This window comes from Oncorhynchus mykiss, chromosome 10 (genome assembly GCF_057628025.1).
Source record: "Oncorhynchus mykiss isolate SJ-2025 chromosome 10, ASM5762802v1, whole genome shotgun sequence".
Classification (NCBI taxonomy): domain Eukaryota; kingdom Metazoa; phylum Chordata; class Actinopteri; order Salmoniformes; family Salmonidae; genus Oncorhynchus; species Oncorhynchus mykiss.
The window spans coordinates 10,124,846-10,143,514 of record NC_143031.1 but is presented as its reverse complement, the minus strand read 5'-3'; the positions used below and the strand labels follow the sequence as shown (position 1 = coordinate 10,143,514).

General features: G+C 44.4%; 1 protein-coding gene across 4 annotated transcripts in view; it reads left to right on the top strand.

Annotated features, from left to right (window-relative positions):
* Positions 1-2,482: 2,482 nt before the first annotated feature.
* Positions 2,483-18,669, top strand: part of LOC110534842 (actin-binding LIM protein 3) — a 112,830-nt gene continuing 96,643 nt past the window's right edge. For all 4 annotated transcript variants that reach the window (XM_090188922.1, XM_090188921.1, XM_090188920.1 and 1 more), the window contains exon 1: positions 2,483-2,998. In XM_090188922.1, coding sequence (XP_090045048.1) covers positions 2,986-2,998 — 13 coding nt within the window. In that variant the 5' untranslated portion in view covers positions 2,483-2,985. The remainder of the gene's footprint in view (positions 2,999-18,669) is intronic.

Below are 18,669 nucleotides of genomic sequence, written 5' to 3'. Positions count from 1 at the left end.
CTAACCTTAAACCCTACCCTAACCATAACTGTGACCCTAACCCTAACCTTAACCCCTACCCTAACCATAACTGTGACCCTAACCCTAAATTTAACCTTAACCCCTACCCTAACCATAACTGTGACCCTAGACCTAACCTTAACCCCTACCCTAACCCTAACCCTAACCTTAAACCCTACCCTAACCTTAACCCCTACCCTAACCATAACTGTGACCCTAAACCTAACCTTAACCCCTACCCTAACCATAACTGTGACCCTAAACCTTAAACCCTACCCTAACCCTAACCTTAACCCCTACCCTAACCTTAACTGTGACCCTAACCCTAACCTTAACCCCTACCCTAACCTTAACTGTGACCCTAAACCTAACCTTAACCCCTACCCTAACCATAACTGTGACCCTAAACCTAACCTTAACCCCAACCCTAACCATAACCCTAACCCTAACCCTAACCTTAATCCCTACCCTAGCCATAACTGTGACGCTAAACCTAACCTTAACCCCTACCCTAACCCTAACCCTAACCTTAAACCCTACCCTAACCTTAACCCCTACCCTAACCATAACTGTGACCCTAAACCTAACCTTAACCCCTACCCTAACCATAACTGTGACCCTAAACCTTAAACCCTACCCTAACCCTAACCTTAACCCCTACCCTAACCTTAACTGTGACCCTAACCCTAACCTTAACCCCTACCCTAACCTTAACTGTGACCCTAAACCTAACCTTAACCCCTACCCTAACCATAACTGTGACCCTAAACCTAACCTTAACCCCAACCCTAACCATAACCCTAACCCTAACCCTAACCTTAATCCCTACCCTAACCATAACTGTGACCCTAAACCTAACCTTAACCCCTACCCTAACCATAACTGTGACCCTAAACCTAACCTTAACCCCTACCCTAACCATAACTGTGACCCTAAACCTAACCTTAACCCCTACCCTAACCTTAACCACTACCCTAACCTTAACCACTACCCTAACCATAACCACTACACTAACCTTAACCCCTACCCTAACCCCTACCCTAACCATAACTGCGACCCTAACCTTAACCCCTACCCTAACCTTAACCCCTACCCTAACCTTAACCCCTACCCTAACCTTAACCCCTAACCTTAACCCCAACCCTAACCTTAACCCCTACCCTAACCCTAACCCCTACCCTAACCATAACTGCGACCCTAACCTTAACCCCTACCCTAACCTTAACCCCTACCATAACCTTAACCCCTACCCTAACCTTAACCCCTAACCTTAACCCCTACCCTAACCTTAACCCCTACCCTAACTTTAACCCCTACCCTACCCTAACCTTAACCCCTACCCTAACCCTAACCTTAACCCCTACCCTAACCTTAACCTTAACCCCTACCCTAACCTTAACCCCTACCCTAACCCCTACCCTAACCCTAACCTTAACCCCTACCCTAACCTTAACCCCTACCCTAACCATAACCCCTACCCTAACCTTAACCCCTACCCTAACCTTAACCCCTACCCTAACCATAACTGTGACCCTAACCCTAACCCTAACCCTAACCTTAACCCCTACCCTGACCTTAACCCCTACCCTAACCTTAACCCCTACCCTAACCTTAACCCCTACCCTAACCATAACTGCGACCCTAACCCTAACCTTAACCATTTTACATGTCAACTTCAATGGAGTAGGGGTATCCAAAGGATCTCCGATAGCAATGACTGTATTTAAATGACCACTAGATGCAGTGTTGCCAACTATATTTAGAGAGTATTCAGACCCCTCTAACAACACACTTTCAAAAAAGTGACTAGCGACAAATCTAGTGACTTTTTCTGGTGTTATTGGAGACTTTTGGAGACTGACATGAAAGCACCTATCGTTCTTACTCTTCTCAACGAGCAGCGGGTGCTGCCGTGGACCCCACCCCTGTCCCAAAGCACTCACAGGCGGCCCAGTCCTCGCGCAGCAGTCCCTCCCAGCTGCAGTCAGAGCAGGAGATGTTCACCCCTCCGAGTCTAGACTGCAAACGAATCGCGCATGCTGGAAGCCATGTAATAATTATTTAAATAATGATGAAGAAAAACTGTAGGTTGCCCAAATCTTGAAGTTTAATAGACATATTTATTTTACAATCTTCTCTTTTTAGTCATACATGTGGCTAGGACTTAGGAAGCCCAGTAAGTATCCTAAGTTTAAATGTACATTAACTATTTTTTAGGTTCTGATAATTACAAAAAGGTACTTTGCATACTAAGGTACTTTGCATACTAAAAATTCCAATGTTTCCATGTCATGTGTTGACACTCAGACACCCACATGTAGGCCTATCCTTTCTGCCAATGAAACGTAGCAGACAACCTCGTTCCTCTTTAAATGGAGTTGTGTAAAAAGCATGTTGGACCACTGCTCGGCGCTCGCGTACCATTTCGGTCCACCGCTCCATCCTGCCACTGCGCTCAGATCCGGTCATCCGAAAAGCTTCTACTCACCAGAGCGCATTGACAGCAGCGATGTGAAAGTAGCCTACTACCATCGAAAGCGCAGCCTCGTTACTGTATTCCTCAGAAGAAAGGATGCGGTGACGATGGAACAAGACAGAGCAGCTCTGTAGTAGCCTACTGTACAACAATTCCAATCCGGATTTACATGAAATCCTCAACTGTCTCTACCAGAGCATTGTTGTAATCCGTTTCTGAACAGAGGGAACACCCCGTCTTTTCCAATCAGGTTTCAGATTGATTCTTCACCTTGCTTAGAGAGGATAGGCACTCTGGACTGTATTCGGAGCTGAGAGAAGGCTGAGGAGTTTGGAGCTGCTCTGAGCTGAAACCCTAAATATTAAATATGCCAGCCTTGCTCTAGTATTTGTCATTATTTTTGTTTTATTTTCTACCTATTACACAGCAGGACATGGTGCATATGACAACTGTATTTATCCAGTAACCTAATAGTTTGAAGGTATCACTTTTCGAATGCCAACTCAACAATGAATTCTAATGGTAAGTAGCCTATACTTCCTGTTCTAATTTGTAATGATGTTTTTCATTACATTCTTTTACCTTTGTAAAGAAAGTGAATTCAGAGAAAGGCATTGAACCTTCATACAGGTAAAAAGGAAACTTAAGTTACTAAACCTGATTTTGCAGTATTTACTGTGGCAATGAATGTGGGTGTAACCTACTAGAGAATAAGGCTCAGTGGTGCTTTAGGTTGCCTAGTGAGGGGAAGTGGAGGTATGGAATTGTTTTGTAGGGGTTACACTCAGTACTGTAACACCTGCACATTCTAAATGACCCTCACCTTCTCTTTCTCTCTCTCTCTTTCTCTCTCTCTCTCTCTTTCTTTCTCTCTCTCTCTCTCTCTCTCTCTCTCTCTATCTCCGTCTCTCTGTGTCTCTCTCTCTCTCTCTCTCTCTCTCTCTCTCTCTCTCTCTCTCTCTCTCTCTCTCTCTCTCTCTCTCTCTCTCTCTCTCTCACATGTACACAGACAAACCCACTCAATCAGTTCAATTGTTTATTTCTATATTTCACATCATCTTACTCAGGTTGCTTTGTCTCAAAGTGCTTCAGTGTGCTAGACTGTGGGGTGGGACAAGGTGTAGCCATACTTGACACTCACACTGAGATTCATCTTGGGAGAGATTTCTCGCAATTCCGAATGGAGGGGGGTGGTTTTAGTGGTGGAATTATCATCAACAAGCCATGCAGGTTTAGTAAGACCCTCCTACATCCAAATCAACAGCAGGGAACCGGCTTGGTATGGTTTAACCTCTGTCAGATGGCTTGGGATGGTTTAACCTCTAGCAGACGGCTTGGGATGGTTTAACCTCTAGCAGACGGCTTGGTGTGGTTTAACCTCTAGCAGACGGCTTGGTATGGTTTAACCTCTGTCAGACGGCTTGGTGTGGTTTAACCTCTGTCAGACGGCTTGGTGTGGTTTAACCTCTAGCAGACGGCTTGGTATGGTTTAACCTCTGTCAGACGGCTTGGTGTGGTTTAACCTCTGTCAGACGGCTTGGTGTGGTTTAACCTCTGTCAGACGGCTTGGGATGGTTTAACCTCTAGCAGACGGCTTGGTATGGTTTAACCTCTGTCAGACGGCTTGGGATGGTTTAACCTCTAGCAGACGGCTTGGTATGGTTTAACCTCTGTCAGACGGCTTGGTGTGGTTTAACCTCTAGCAGACGGCTTGGTATGGTTTAACCTCTGTCAGACGGCTTGGTGTGGTTTAACCTCTGTCAGACGGCTTGGTGTGGTTTAACCTCTGTCAGACGGCTTGGGATGGTCTAACCTCTAGAAGACGGCTTGGGATGGTTTAACCTCTAGCAGACGGCTTGGGATGGTTTAACCTCTAGCAGACGGCTTGGGATGGTTTAACCTCTAGCAGACGGCTTGGGATGGTTTAACCTCTAGCAGACGGCTTGGTGTGGTTTAACCTCTGTCAGACGGCTTGGTATGGTTTAACCTCTAGCAGACGGCTTGGTGTGGTTTAACCTCTAGCAGACGGCTTGGTATGGTTTAACCTCTGTCAGACGGCTTGGTGTGGTTTAACCTCTGTCAGACGGCTTGGTGTGGTTTAACCTCTGTCAGACGGCTTGGGATGGTTTAACCTCTAGCAGACGGCTTGGTGTGGTTTAACCTCTGTCAGACGGCTTGGGATGGTTTAACCTCTGTCAGACGGCTTGGGATGGTCTAACCTCTAGCAGACGGCTTGGTGTGGTTTAACCTCTGTCAGATGGTTTAGGATTGTTTAACCTCTGTCAGACGGCTTGGGATGGTCTAACCTCTAGAAGACGGCTTGGGATGGTTTAACCTCTAGAAGACGGCTTGGGATGGTTTAACCTCTAGCAGACGGCTTGGGATGGTTTAACCTCTAGCAGACGGCTTGGGATGGTTTAACCTCTAGCAGACGGCTTGGGATGGTTTAACCTCTAGCAGACGGCTTGGGATGGTTTAACCTCTAGCAGACGGCTTGGGATGGTTTAACCTCTAGAAGACGGCTTGGGATGGTTTAACCTCTAGAAGACGGCTTGGGATGGTTTAACCTCTAGCAGACGGCTTGGGATGGTTTAACCTCTAGAAGACGGCTTGGGATGGTTTAACCTCTAGCAGACGGCTTGGGATGGTTTAACCTCTAGCAGACGGCTTGGGATGGTTTAACCTCTAGCAGACGGCTTGGGATGGTTTAACCTCGGGCAGGCTTTGGGGTGAATTAATATTCCTTCAATCAATCAATCAGTCAGTGATGGGTGGGGTACGATATTGGTTTGTGTTTATTCATTGATCTCAGTGTTAATGGGTGCGCTTTCTGGTCTGGGATTGGTCCGTGCAAATATTACGCAGAATGCCTTGAGGAAAATTGATTGAACAATATAAAGACACCTTTTGAATGTGAATCATTTCTCATTGTTAGTAACGATCTCCTGCCTCTACATAATTGTTGCCTGTAAATTCACAATATAACTTTAGCATTTACAGATATTTCTAGTAACATCTTTCTAGCATTTACTCGGATCTATGAATGATCGTGTGTTGAATTATTTTGGTGTGCAGCTGACAAGCAAAAAGAGAGTGTCTTTGTGTCTGTGCCACCTCTACCACATATACACCTACACCTGGTAATGTTATCATTCAGCAAAGCAGGTGGTTAGAGTAAGCCACTGCCAGGACTGTATTCTAGCAAAGTGTATGACCTCAATATCAATGTGCATATATGGATATATGTTCCACGTCAGCTGTAGCCAGCTGTTTTAGGCTAGTCTCTCTGTTGATCATCTTTTTCTATGATTCCAAGGGCCCTTAAGAAAATTGAAAAAACACAGAAAAGTTCCACATTAACAGCATTTCTTAGACATGACTATTATCCCAATTGTAACGTAATACGCCGTGAGTCAGGAAGCAGGTGCGGAAGGTGAATTTAATAAAGAAATTATACAGATGAACAAACATGAGAAGCGTACAGAACGTGAGAGAAAACAATACTACCTAATGACTGCCGTCAACTGAGGGGCTAAATAAAGTAATCACGGAGAAAATGATAACCAGGTGTGTGTAATGACGGGGAGCGGGTGTGCGTAATGATGGAGAGCAGGTGTGCGTAATGATGGGGAGCAGGTGTGCGTAATGATGGGGAGCAGGTGTGCGTAATGATGGGGAGCAGGTGTGCGTAATGATGGGGAGCAGGTGTGCGTAATGATAGTTGCCAGAGCCTGTGGTTAGTAGACCGGTCGACGTCGGGCGCTGGAGGAAGGGAGCAGGAGTAGGCTCGACACCGTGTCTGATGGGATTGTGTAAAACTGCTTTTTCATAGAAAGCTGTCTCCATTGGTGATCAGTCCCTTTGGTGTGGTAATAACAAACGTGTTAAAAGCACATCAGTAGCTGCTAATAGCCTGCTATTCATAATATCAGTCATGCTTGTCCAGACCGGGGGGTAATAACGACGCGCCACTCTTTAACCATACTGACTGGGATTTTATTTTAGTTCTGTTTAGCATTAGTAAGGCAAAGAATCGAGTGGTGCATCATGTTTGACGCCGATAGCTAGCCCTGATCTCTCTGAATGGGCATGCAATGTCATCCCAGATGGCACATGACATTATGACACACTTCAGAGGGAGCCACAAACTGCTCACTGTGTACAGTAAGTATGCTGCCCTCCCCCTCCCCATTTATCTTTCTCTCTCTCCATCTCTCTCTATATCTATCTCTCTTCTTTCTTTCACTCTCTCTCTCGACACATATTATCACCATAATCCCAGACAACCTAGACCCACTCCAATTCGCATTCCGCACCAACAGATCCACAGATGACACCATCTCAATTGCACTTCCGACTGCCCTCTCCCACCTGGACAAGAGGGGAATTAACTATGTGAGAATTCTGTTTATAGACTACAGCTCAGTGTTCAACAGCACAGTCCCCTCCAAGCTCATCACCAAGCTAGGGATCCTGGGACTGAACCCCTCCCTTTGCAACTGGGTCCTGGACTGCATTACGGGCCGTCCCCAGGTGGTGAGGGTAGGCAACAACACTTCCACCACGCTGACCCTCAACACGGGGTCCCCTCAGGGTGTGTGCTTACTCCCCTCTTATACTCCCACGACTGCGTGGTCACGCACGACTCCAACACCATCATCAAGTTTGCTGGCGAAGCAATGGCTGTAGGCCTGATCACCGACGGCGATGAGTCAGCATACAGGGAGGAGGTCATAGACTTAGCAGTGTGTTTCCAGGATAGCAACCTCTCCATCAACGTCAGTAAGACCAAGGAGCTGATCGTGGACTACAGAAGAAAGAGGGGAGAGAACGCCCCCATCCACATCGACGGGGCTGTTGTGGAGCAGGTCGAGAGCTTCAAGTTCCTTGGCGTCCACATCACTAAGGACCTAACATGGCCCACACATACACGCACAGTCGTGAAGAGGGCACGACAGCGCCTCTTCACCAGCAGGAGGCTGAAAAGATTTGGTATGGGCCCTCGGATCCTCAAAAAGTTCTACAGCTGCACCATCAAGAGCATCCTGACTGGCTGCATTACCGCTTTGTATGGCAAATACACCGCCCTTAACCGCAAATCGCTACAGAGGGTGGTGTGGACAGCCCAGTACATCACTGGGGCCGAGCTTCCTGCAATCCAGGACCTCCACCAAAGAATCCAAGCCATAGACTGTTCACTCTGCTACCGTCCCGGTGAACAGTACTGGAGCAATGGCTTTCGGACATACAGGCTCTGAGACAGCTCCTACCCACAACCAATAAGACTGCTAAATAGCCAGACTGGTAAATATCCAATGAATGGTACCCTATCTATCTACACTGACTCTACGAACACTCACTAGACTCTATATACACACCATATACACACTCACTGGACTATAAATAAACACCATATACACACTCACTAGACTCTATATACACACCATATACACACTCACTAGACTATCTACACTGACTCTACGAACACTCACTAGACTCTATATACACACCATATACACACTCACTGGACTATAAATAAACACCATATACACACTCACTAGACTCTATATACACACCATATACACACTCACTAGACTATCTACACTGACTCTACGAACACTCACTAGACTCTATATACACACCATATACACACTCACTAGACTCTATCTACACTGACTCTACGAACACTCACTAGACTCTATGTACACACCATATACACACTCACTCAACTATATATACACACCATATACACACTCACTAGACTCTATATACACACTCACTAGACTATAAATACACACTATATACACACTCACTAGACTCTATATACACACCATATACACACTCACTCAACTATATATACACACCATATACACACTCACTAGACTCTATATACACACCATATACACACTCACTGGACTATAAATACACACTATATACACACTCACTAGACTCTATATACACACCATATACACACTCACTAGACTCTATATACACACCATATACACACTCACTGGACTATAAATACACACTATATACACACTCACTAGACTCTATATACACACTATATACACACTCACTGGACTATAAATACACACTATATACACACTCACTAGACTAAATACACACTATATACACACTCACCAGACTAAATACACACTATATACACACTCACTGGACTATAAATACACACTATATACACACTCACTAGACTAAATACACACCATATACACACTCACTAGACTCTATATACACACTATATACACACTCACTGGACTATATATACACACCATATACACACTCACTAGACTAAATACACACACCATATACACACACTCACTAGACTAAATACACACTATATACACACTCACTGGACTATATATACACACCATATACACACTCACTAGACTAAATACACACTATATACACACTCACTGGACTATATATACACACTATATACACACTATATACACACTCACTGGACTATATAAACACACTATATACACACTCACTAGACTGTATATACACACTCACTAGACTGTATATACACACTCACTAGACTAAATACACACTATATACACACTCACTGGACTATATATACACACTATATACACACTATATACACACTCACTGGACTATATATACACACTATATACACACTAACTAGACTCTATATACACACTATATACACACTATGTACACACTATATACACACTATATACACACTCACTGGACTATATATACAAACCATATACACACTCACTAGACTATATATACACTATATACACACTCACTAGACTCTATATACACACCATATACAGACTCTCCAAACTATATAGTTGAAGTCGGAAGTTTACGTACGCCTTATTCAAATACATTTAAACTCAGTTTTTCACATTTCCTGACGTTTAATCCTAGTAAAAATCCCCTGTGTTAGGTCAGTTAGGATCACCACTTTATTTTCAGAATGTGAAATGTCAGAATAATAGTTGAGAGTGATTTATTTCAGCTTTTATTTATTTTATCACATTCCCAGTGTGTCAGAAGTTTACATACACTCAATTAGTTTTTTTTTTAAATTAACCCCCTTTTCTCCCTAATTTCACATTGATACTCTCTGTATATAGCTCCACATTGATCTGGTACTGGTACTCCCTGTATATAGCTCCACATTGATCTGGTACTGGTACTCCCTGTATATAGCTGCCCATTAATCTGGTACTCCCTGTATATAGCTAAACATTGATCTGGTACTTCCTGTATATAGCTCCACATTGATCTGGTACTCCCTGTATATAGCTCCACATTGATCTGGTACTGGTACTCCCTGTATATAGCTCCACATTGATCTGGTACTTCCTGTATATAGCTCCACATTGATCTGGTACTTCCTGTATATAGCTCCACATTGATATGGTACTCCCTGTATATAGCTCCACATTGATCTGGTACTCCCTGTATATAGCTCCACATTGATCTGGTACTGGTACTCCCTGTATATAGCTGCCCATTAATCTGGTACTCCCTGTATATAGCTAAACATTGATCTGGTACTTCCTGTATATAGCTCCACATTGATCTGGTACTCCCTGTATATAGCTCCACATTGATCTGGTACTGGTACTCCCTGTATATAGCTCCACATTGATCTGGTACTTCCTGTATATAGCTCCACATTGATCTGGTACTTCCTGTATATAGCTCCACATTGATCTGGTACTCCCTGTATATAGCTCCATATTGATCTGGTACTGGTACTCCCTGTATATAGCTCCATATTGATCTGGTACTGGTACTCCCTGTATATAGCTCCACATTGATCTGGTACTCCCTGTATATAGCTCCATATTGATCTGGTACTGGTACTCCCTGTATATAGCTCCATATTGATCTGGTACTGGTACTCCCTGTATATAGCTCCACATTGATCTGGTACTCCCTGTATATAGCTCCATATTGATCTGGTACTGGTACTCCCTGTATATAGCTCCATATTGATCTGGTACTGGTACTCCCTGTATATAGCTCCACATTGATCTGGTACTCCCTGTATATAGCTCCATATTGATCTGGTACTGGTACTCCCTGTATATAGCTCCATATTGATCTGGTACTGGTACTCCCTGTATATAGCTCCATATTGATCTGGTACTGGTACTCCCTGTATATAGCTCCACATTGATCTGGTACTGGTACTCCCTGTATATAGCTCCACATTGATCTGGTACTGGTACTTCCTGTATATAGCTCCATATTGATCTGGTACTGGTACTCCCTGTATATAGCTCCATATTGATCTGGTACTGGTACTCCCTGTATATAGCTCCACATTGATCTGGTACTCCCTGTATATAGCTCCATATTGATCTGGTACTGGTACTCCCTGTATATAGCTCCATATTGATCTGGTACTGGTACTCCCTGTATATAGCTCCATATTGATCTGGTACTGGTACTCCCTGTATATAGCTCCATATTGATCTGGTACTGGTACTCCCTGTATATAGCTCCATATTGATCTGGTACTGGTACTCCCTGTATATAGCTCCATATTGATCTGGTACTGGTACTCCCTGTATATAGCTCCATATTGATCTGGTACTTCCTGTATATAGCTCCATATTGATCTGGTACTTCCTGTATATAGCTCCATATTGATCTGGTACTTCCTGTATATAGCTCCATATTGATCTGGTACTTCCTGTATATAGCTCCATATTGATCTGGTACTGGTACTTCCTGTATATCTCCATTCTTGTATATTTTATTTTATTCCTCTTGTTTTACTATTGTATTTTTATTTTAAAACTCTACATAGTTGGGAAGGGTTCGTAAGTAAGCATTTCACGGTAAAGTCTACACCTGTTGAATTCGGTGCATGTGACAAATACGATTTGATTCTATTTTTTCTCTCTCTCTCTCTGCAAAACGTATATGGCATGTTGTCATGGTAAATGGCAGACCAAGTGGGCAGGGAGTATGATAGAGAAATTGTCACATCTCTCCAGCCAACAGCAGCTTAGCGGACTGTGTGAAAGGATTTGGTCCGCAGATGGTGTTAAGTGACAGGCATGTTATTCGTTATAGGTTCTGGAAATAGAGAGGAATATACTCTACCTTTTGCAGTCCACTACAACAGAAGCCCTACTGGGGTCATCTGTTCTTACACTGCACTTCTCTCTCCCTACCTTATCCCTCATAACCCTCCACACACACACACACACACACACACACACACACACACACACACACACACACACACACACACACACACACACACACACACACACACACACACACACACACACACACACACACACACACACACATACGCACACACACACACACGCACACGTACACACACACACACACACACACACACACACACACACACACACACACACACACACACACACACACAGGCGCACACACACACACACACACAGGCGCACACACTCCCATACACATACACAAAGACATAAACAGAGACACGGACACACACACAGATAGCATGACGTTCACACACAGACAGCATGACGTTCACACACAGACAGCATGGCGTTCACACACAGACAGCATGACGTTCACACACAGACAGCATGACGTTCACACATAGACAGCGTGACGTTCACACACAGATAGCGTGACGTTCACACACAGACAGCATGACGTTCACACACAGACAGCATGACGTTCACACACAGACAGCATGACGTTCACACACAGAGAGCATGACGTTCACACGCTCTCGTTGGCTGGCCCTCGCTTCATACTCGTCGCCAAACCCACTGGCTCCATGTCATCTACAAGACCCTGCTAGGTAAAGTCCCCCCTTATCTCAGCTCGCTGGTCACCATAGCATCTCCCACCTGTAGCACACGCTCCAGCAGGTATATCTCTCTAGTCACCCCCAAAACCAATTCTTTCTTTGGCCGCCTCTCTTTCCAGTTCTCTGCTGCCAATGACTGGAACGAACTACAAAAATCTCTGAAACTGGAAACACTTATCTCCCTCACTAGCTTTAAGCACCAACTGTCAGAGCAGCTCACATATTACTGCACCTGTACATAGCCCACCTATAATTTAGCCCAAACAACTACCTCTGTATTTACTGTATTTAATTAATTTATTTTATTTTGCTCCTTTGCACCCCATTATTTTTATTTCTACTTTGCACATTCTTCCATTGCAAAACTACCATTCCAGTGATTTACTTGCTATATTGTATTTACCTTGCCACCATGGCCTTTTTTGCCTTTACCTCCCTTCTCACATCATTTGCTCACATTGTATATAGACTTGTTTATACTGTATTATTGACTGTATGTTTGTTTTACTCCATGTGTAACTCTGTGTCGTTGTATCTGTCGAACTGCTTTGCTTTATCTTGGCCAGGTCGCAATTGTAAATGAGAACTTGTTCTCAACTTGCCTACCTGGTTAAATAAAGGTAAAATAAATAAAAAATAAATAAACACACAGATAGCGTGACGTTCACACACAGACAGCATGATGTTCACACACAGACAGCGTAACGTTCACACACAGACAGCATGACGTTCACACACAGACAGCATGACGTTCACTGTGCCCCCTGCTTTTAGAAAGCCCCGTGACAGCATTAACCGCCAGGGCTGTCACTGTTGGTCAGGCCTGAGCAGGGATGTACAAAATCACCTGCAGCAGTAGCTATCTGGAATGGCTAAACGGATCCCCCTCTAAGTCTGTGTGTCCCTGGTGCACAGAGTTAGTAGGGGGTTTCTAGTCTAAATGCCATAAAATGGCAATTGTCTCTGTGAGGTACGTTCAGCGATCGGAAATTGGCGTGATGCAGAGTGCAGAATTGTCTCTGTGAGGTACGGGCAGTAAAAATAATGGAGTTTTATAGCTGCATTCTGTGTTTGTTTATACATTTGCTACTATATTATGGCTTTATAATCAACTGCTGCTATACTTAATCATGAAAAATCCTATTATATTAATTCCATTATCTCAAACCATCACTCAGTTGACTCTCTCTCTCTGTGTGAGCAGCAGGTAGTGAACACAGCATGTGGTCAGCTCTAATCTATTGTCACCGCTGTGTTTATCCTGTTGTCCCTTAGGCCTGGCTATTGGCTACTGTCCATATGGACCACAAGGTCAGAAACAGTTGACTATAACAATGCCCATCCCCCTGATAACACCATCCACAAATAGACTATTGTCCCTCTGATCCCCCAGAGTAGGTCTTTGGAAGAGCGGCCCTGCCATTCTAGAGTTTGTACTTTTTTGGTCATTTATTAGACACTCTTATCCAGAATAACTTGTTGTCATTTGGTCCCCCTGTGGGAATTGAACTCACAACCCTGGCATTGCAAGTGCCATGCTCTACCAACTGAGCCATACAGGACCCACTAACTGATGCCCTGTCAGCCCGTTGGCCTGCCTGTGTATGTGTGTGTTGGGGTGTGTTGGTGTATGTGTGTGTTGGGGTGTGTTGGTGTATGTGTGTGTTGGGGTGTGTTGGTGTATGTGTGTGTTGGGGTGTGTTGGTGTATGTGTGTGTTGGGGTGTGTTGGTGTATGTGTGTGTGTTGGGGTGTGTTGGTGTATGTGTGTGTGTTGGAGTGTGTTGGTGTATGTGTGTGTGTTGGGGTGTGTTGGTGTATGTGTGTGTTGGGGTGTGTTGGTGTATGTGTGTGTGTTGGGGTGTGTTGGTGTATGTGTGTGTTGGGGTGTGTTGGTGTATGTGTGTGTTGGGGTGTGTTGGTGTATGTGTGTGTTGGGGTGTGTTGGTGTATGTGTGTGTTGGGGTGTGTTGGTGTATGTGTGTGTTGGGGTGTGTTGGTCTATGTGTATGTTGGGGTGTGTTGGTGTATGTGTATGTTGGGGTGTGTTGGTGTATGTGTATGTTGGGGTGTGTTGGTGTATGTGTGTGTGTTGGGGTGTGTGTGTGGTGTGGTGGAGTGGCTTCCCCCTCTCTCCCCACTTCAGGCTCTTTTTGAGGGGATCCCAGATAGTTCAGGGATCTCAGTCCTACGGACGGATGGATGGATGGAATCGCTGTCTCTTGTCCTTACTGAGTGGCATGGACAAAATGGCTTGCTGAATGGAATGAACAGAGGCCTTTGTTTTGATGGGATAGATAGTCAAAGGCCATCACATACTGTATCCTCATTGTTCAACTTCTGCTTGACCAACAGCAGTAGTGTATTATTCATATGTATGCTGTTGAGGCAGGACAGTCATTATCACTCATCATTCTAGGTTCTAAACTCAACCTGGTATCATGGCTCTGGATAGATACACTGGGCTTTTATAGCTATATCCCAGTACTGTCTGGATATATACACTGTGTGTGTTCCAGTACTGTCTGGATAGATACACTAGGCTTCTAGCTATGTCCCAGTACTGTCTGGAAAGATACACTGTGTGTGTCCCAGTACTGTCTGGATAGATACACTAGGGCTCTAGCTATGTCTCAGTACGGTCTGGAAAGATACACTAGGCCTTTAGCTAAATCCCAGTACTGTATGGATAGATACACTAGGCCTCTAGCTATATCCCAGTACTGTCTGGATAGATACACTAGGCCTCTAGCTATATCCCAGTACTGTCTGGATAGATACACTAGGCCTCTAGCTATATCCCAGTACTGTCTGGATAGATACACTAGGCCTCTAGCTATAATTAAATTAAATTCAATTCAATTCAATTCAAGGGCTTTATTGGCATGGGAAACATGTGTTAACATTGCCAAAGCAAGTGAGGTAGATAATATATAAAGTGAAATATACAATAAAAATTAACAGTAAAAATTACACATACAGAAGTTTCAAAACAATAAAGACATTACAAATGTCATATTATATATATATACAGTGTTTTAACAATGTACAAATGGTTAAAGGACACAAGATAAAATAAATAAGCATAAATATGGGTTGTATTTACAATGGTGTGTGTTCTTCACTGGTTGCCCTTTTCTCGTGGCAACAGGTCACAAATCTTGCTGCTGTGATGGCACACTGTGGAATTTCACCCAGTAGATATGGGAGTTTATCAAAATTGGATTTGTTTTCGAATTCTTTGTGGATCTGTGTAATCTGAGGGAAATATGTCTCTCTAATATGGTCATACATTGGGCAGGAGGTTAGGAAGTGCAGCTCAGTTTCCACCTCATTTTGTGGGCAGTGAGCACATAGCCTGTCTTCTCTTGAGAGCCATGTCTGCCTACAGCGGCCTTTCTCAATAGCAAGGCTTTACTCACTGAGTCTGTACATAGTCAAAGCTTTCCTTAATTTTGGGTCAGTCACAGTGGTCAGGTATTCTGCCGCTGTGTACTCTCTGTGTAGGGCCAAATAGCATTCTAGTTTGCTCTGTTTTTTTGTTAATTCTTTCCAATGTGTCAAGTAATTATCTTTTTGTTTTCTCATGATTTGGTTGGGTCTAATTGTGCTGCTGTCCTGGGGCTCTGTAGGGTGTGTTTGTGTTTGTGAACAGAGCCCCAGGACCAGCTTGCTTAGGGGACTCTTCCCCAGGTTCATCTCTCTGTAGGTGATGGCTTTGTTATGGAATGTTTGGGAATCGCTTCCTTTTAGGTGGTTATAGAATTTAATGGCTCTTTTCTGGATTTTGATAATTAGTGGGTATCGGCCTAATTCTGCTCTGCATGCATTATTTGGTGTTCTACGTTGTACACGGAGGATATTTTTGCAGAATTCTGCGTGCAGATTCTCAATTTGGTGTTTGTCCCATTTTGTGAAGTCTTGGTTGGTGAGCGGACCCCAGACCTCACAACCATAAAGGGCAATGGGCTCTATGACTGATTCAAGTATTTTTAGCCAAATCCTAATTGGGATGTTGAAATTTATGTTCCTTTTGATGGCATAGAATGCCCTTCTTGCCTTGTCTCTCAGATCGTTCACAGCTTTGTGGAAGTTACCTGTGGCGCTGATGTTTAGGCCAAGGTATGTATAGTTTTTTGTGTGCTCTAGGGCAACAGTGTCTAGATGGAATTTGTATTTGTGGTCCTGGTGACTGGACCTTTTTTGGATCACCGTTATTTTGTTCTTACTGAGATTTACTGTCAGGGCCCAGTTCCAGTTCAGAACAGAACCCAACAGAGGAAGTAGACTGGAACAGAATCCAACAGAAGAAGTGGGCTGGAACAGAACCCAACAGAGGAAGTGCACAGGAATAGGACCCAACAGTGGAAGTGGACTGGAACAGAACCCAACAGTGGAAGTAGGCTGAAACAGAACACAACAAAAGAAGTGCGCTGGAACAGAACCCAAAAGAGGGTAGTGGGTGGTAACAGAACCCAACAGAGTCTCAGACCAGTCTGGGTCATCCTTCCAAAAGTTCCAGATTATGACATAGTTTAGCTGCTTTAGCCTGCCAATGTTTTCCTCCTCCCTATTGAGGCAGGCAACTAACTTGAGTTGCACAGTCTTCCTAGCAACGTGATGACATCAGCAGCATCCAAAGAGGAGACAGAAACTTGGTTGGTGCTGCTGCCAGTTCCTGAGGGGCACCCCTGATGCTGGCGAGGCCTCTCTAACCAGATGGCATGAGAGGGACAGTGGCACAGCGGCCAAAGTAAGCTGCGAGCCACCTGGAGTGTGTGTGTGTACACGTGTGCACATTATAATGTAATTATTTAATCTAAAACACTGAAGTAGAAGAGCTGTGACCTGTCAAATGGTTTACTACAGTGATACTGTTGTCAGGGACAAGAATGCAATAAGAGATATATTTAGAATGACTAAGAACCAGTCCAGAACCAGTCATAGCTGATATTTTTTTTTTTTTTTTTACCTTTATCTAACTAGGCAAGTCAGTTAAAACAAATTCTTATTTACAATGACAGCCTAGGAACAGTGGCAGAACGACAGAGTTGTACCTTGTCAGCTCAGGGGTTTGAACTTGCAACCTTCCGGTTACTAGTCCAACGCTCTAACCACTAGGCTACCCTGCCGCCATATGATTTAGCTTCCTACTGTTCTAGTCATTGCCTGATTCCCTCACTCAGTCACTTTCTTCTAAGTTAACATGAAGTGCTTTGTAACACTAAAACTAGTAGCAACTGAGCTGCCACCAACTATACTTTACAGCAGGGGCTTCCCACCTTTTTCGATTACTGTACCACCAACTGAATGCTGCTCTGTCCAGTGTACCCCTGAAGTACCCCATCTTGTGCATTTTACCAGTATCCTATGGTCTCATGAGTCTTCTCAAGTACCTCGTGTGGATAGACCACGTACCCCCAAGGGTCCTAGTACTCCTGGTTGGGATCCACTGGTTTACAGTATGTCCCCGTGTGTTTGCAGCAGCAGCCCAGGCTTAGCTCTGACATGTGGCAATGTGGCAGTGTTCACTATTCTCTCCTATCTGACCTTGAGATGGCATGATGGAGACAATCACCGAGCTGTCTGACCTTGAGATGGCATGATGGAGACAATCACTGAGCTGTCTGACCTTGAGATGGCATGATGGAGACAATCACTGAGCTGTCTGACCTTGAGATGGCATGATGGAGACAATCACTGAGCTGTCTGACCTTGAGATGGCATGATGGAGACAATCACTGAGCTGTCTGACCTTGAGATGGCATGATGGAGACAATCACTGAGCTGTCTGACCTTGAGATGGCATGATGGAGACAATCACCGAGCTGTCTGACCTTGAGATGGCATGATGGAGACAATCACTGAGCTGTCTGAACTTGAGATGGCATGATGGAGACAATCACTGAGCTGTCTGACCTTGAGATTGCATGATGGAGACAATAACTGAGCTGTCTGACAATGAGATGGCATGATGGAGACAATCACTGAGCTGTCTGACCTTGAGATGGCATGATGGAGACAATCACCGAGCTGCCAGATCCAGTCTGACCGCTGTCGTCTGACGCCTCACCTGTCACTGACATATAAAATACCCATAAATCCTGGCGGTGGGCCACCCTTGACATGTCTGAGTCCCTGCTGATTACACCATCATGGTGAGGTGACAAGGACGCCAGGCGCTGCTCTGCTCTCCTCTGTCATCGTCTCCCCCCTCCTCTACCCCCTCCTCTCGTCTCCGCTCAGGGCTTGTCAACATAGTCAGACCTCACAGCTCTGTCTAATCCTGACATCTACTGTACTCAGCAGATCACACTGGTTGTTTACCCAGGATCAAATCACTTTCATTTGACAATGTAAGGAGTTAC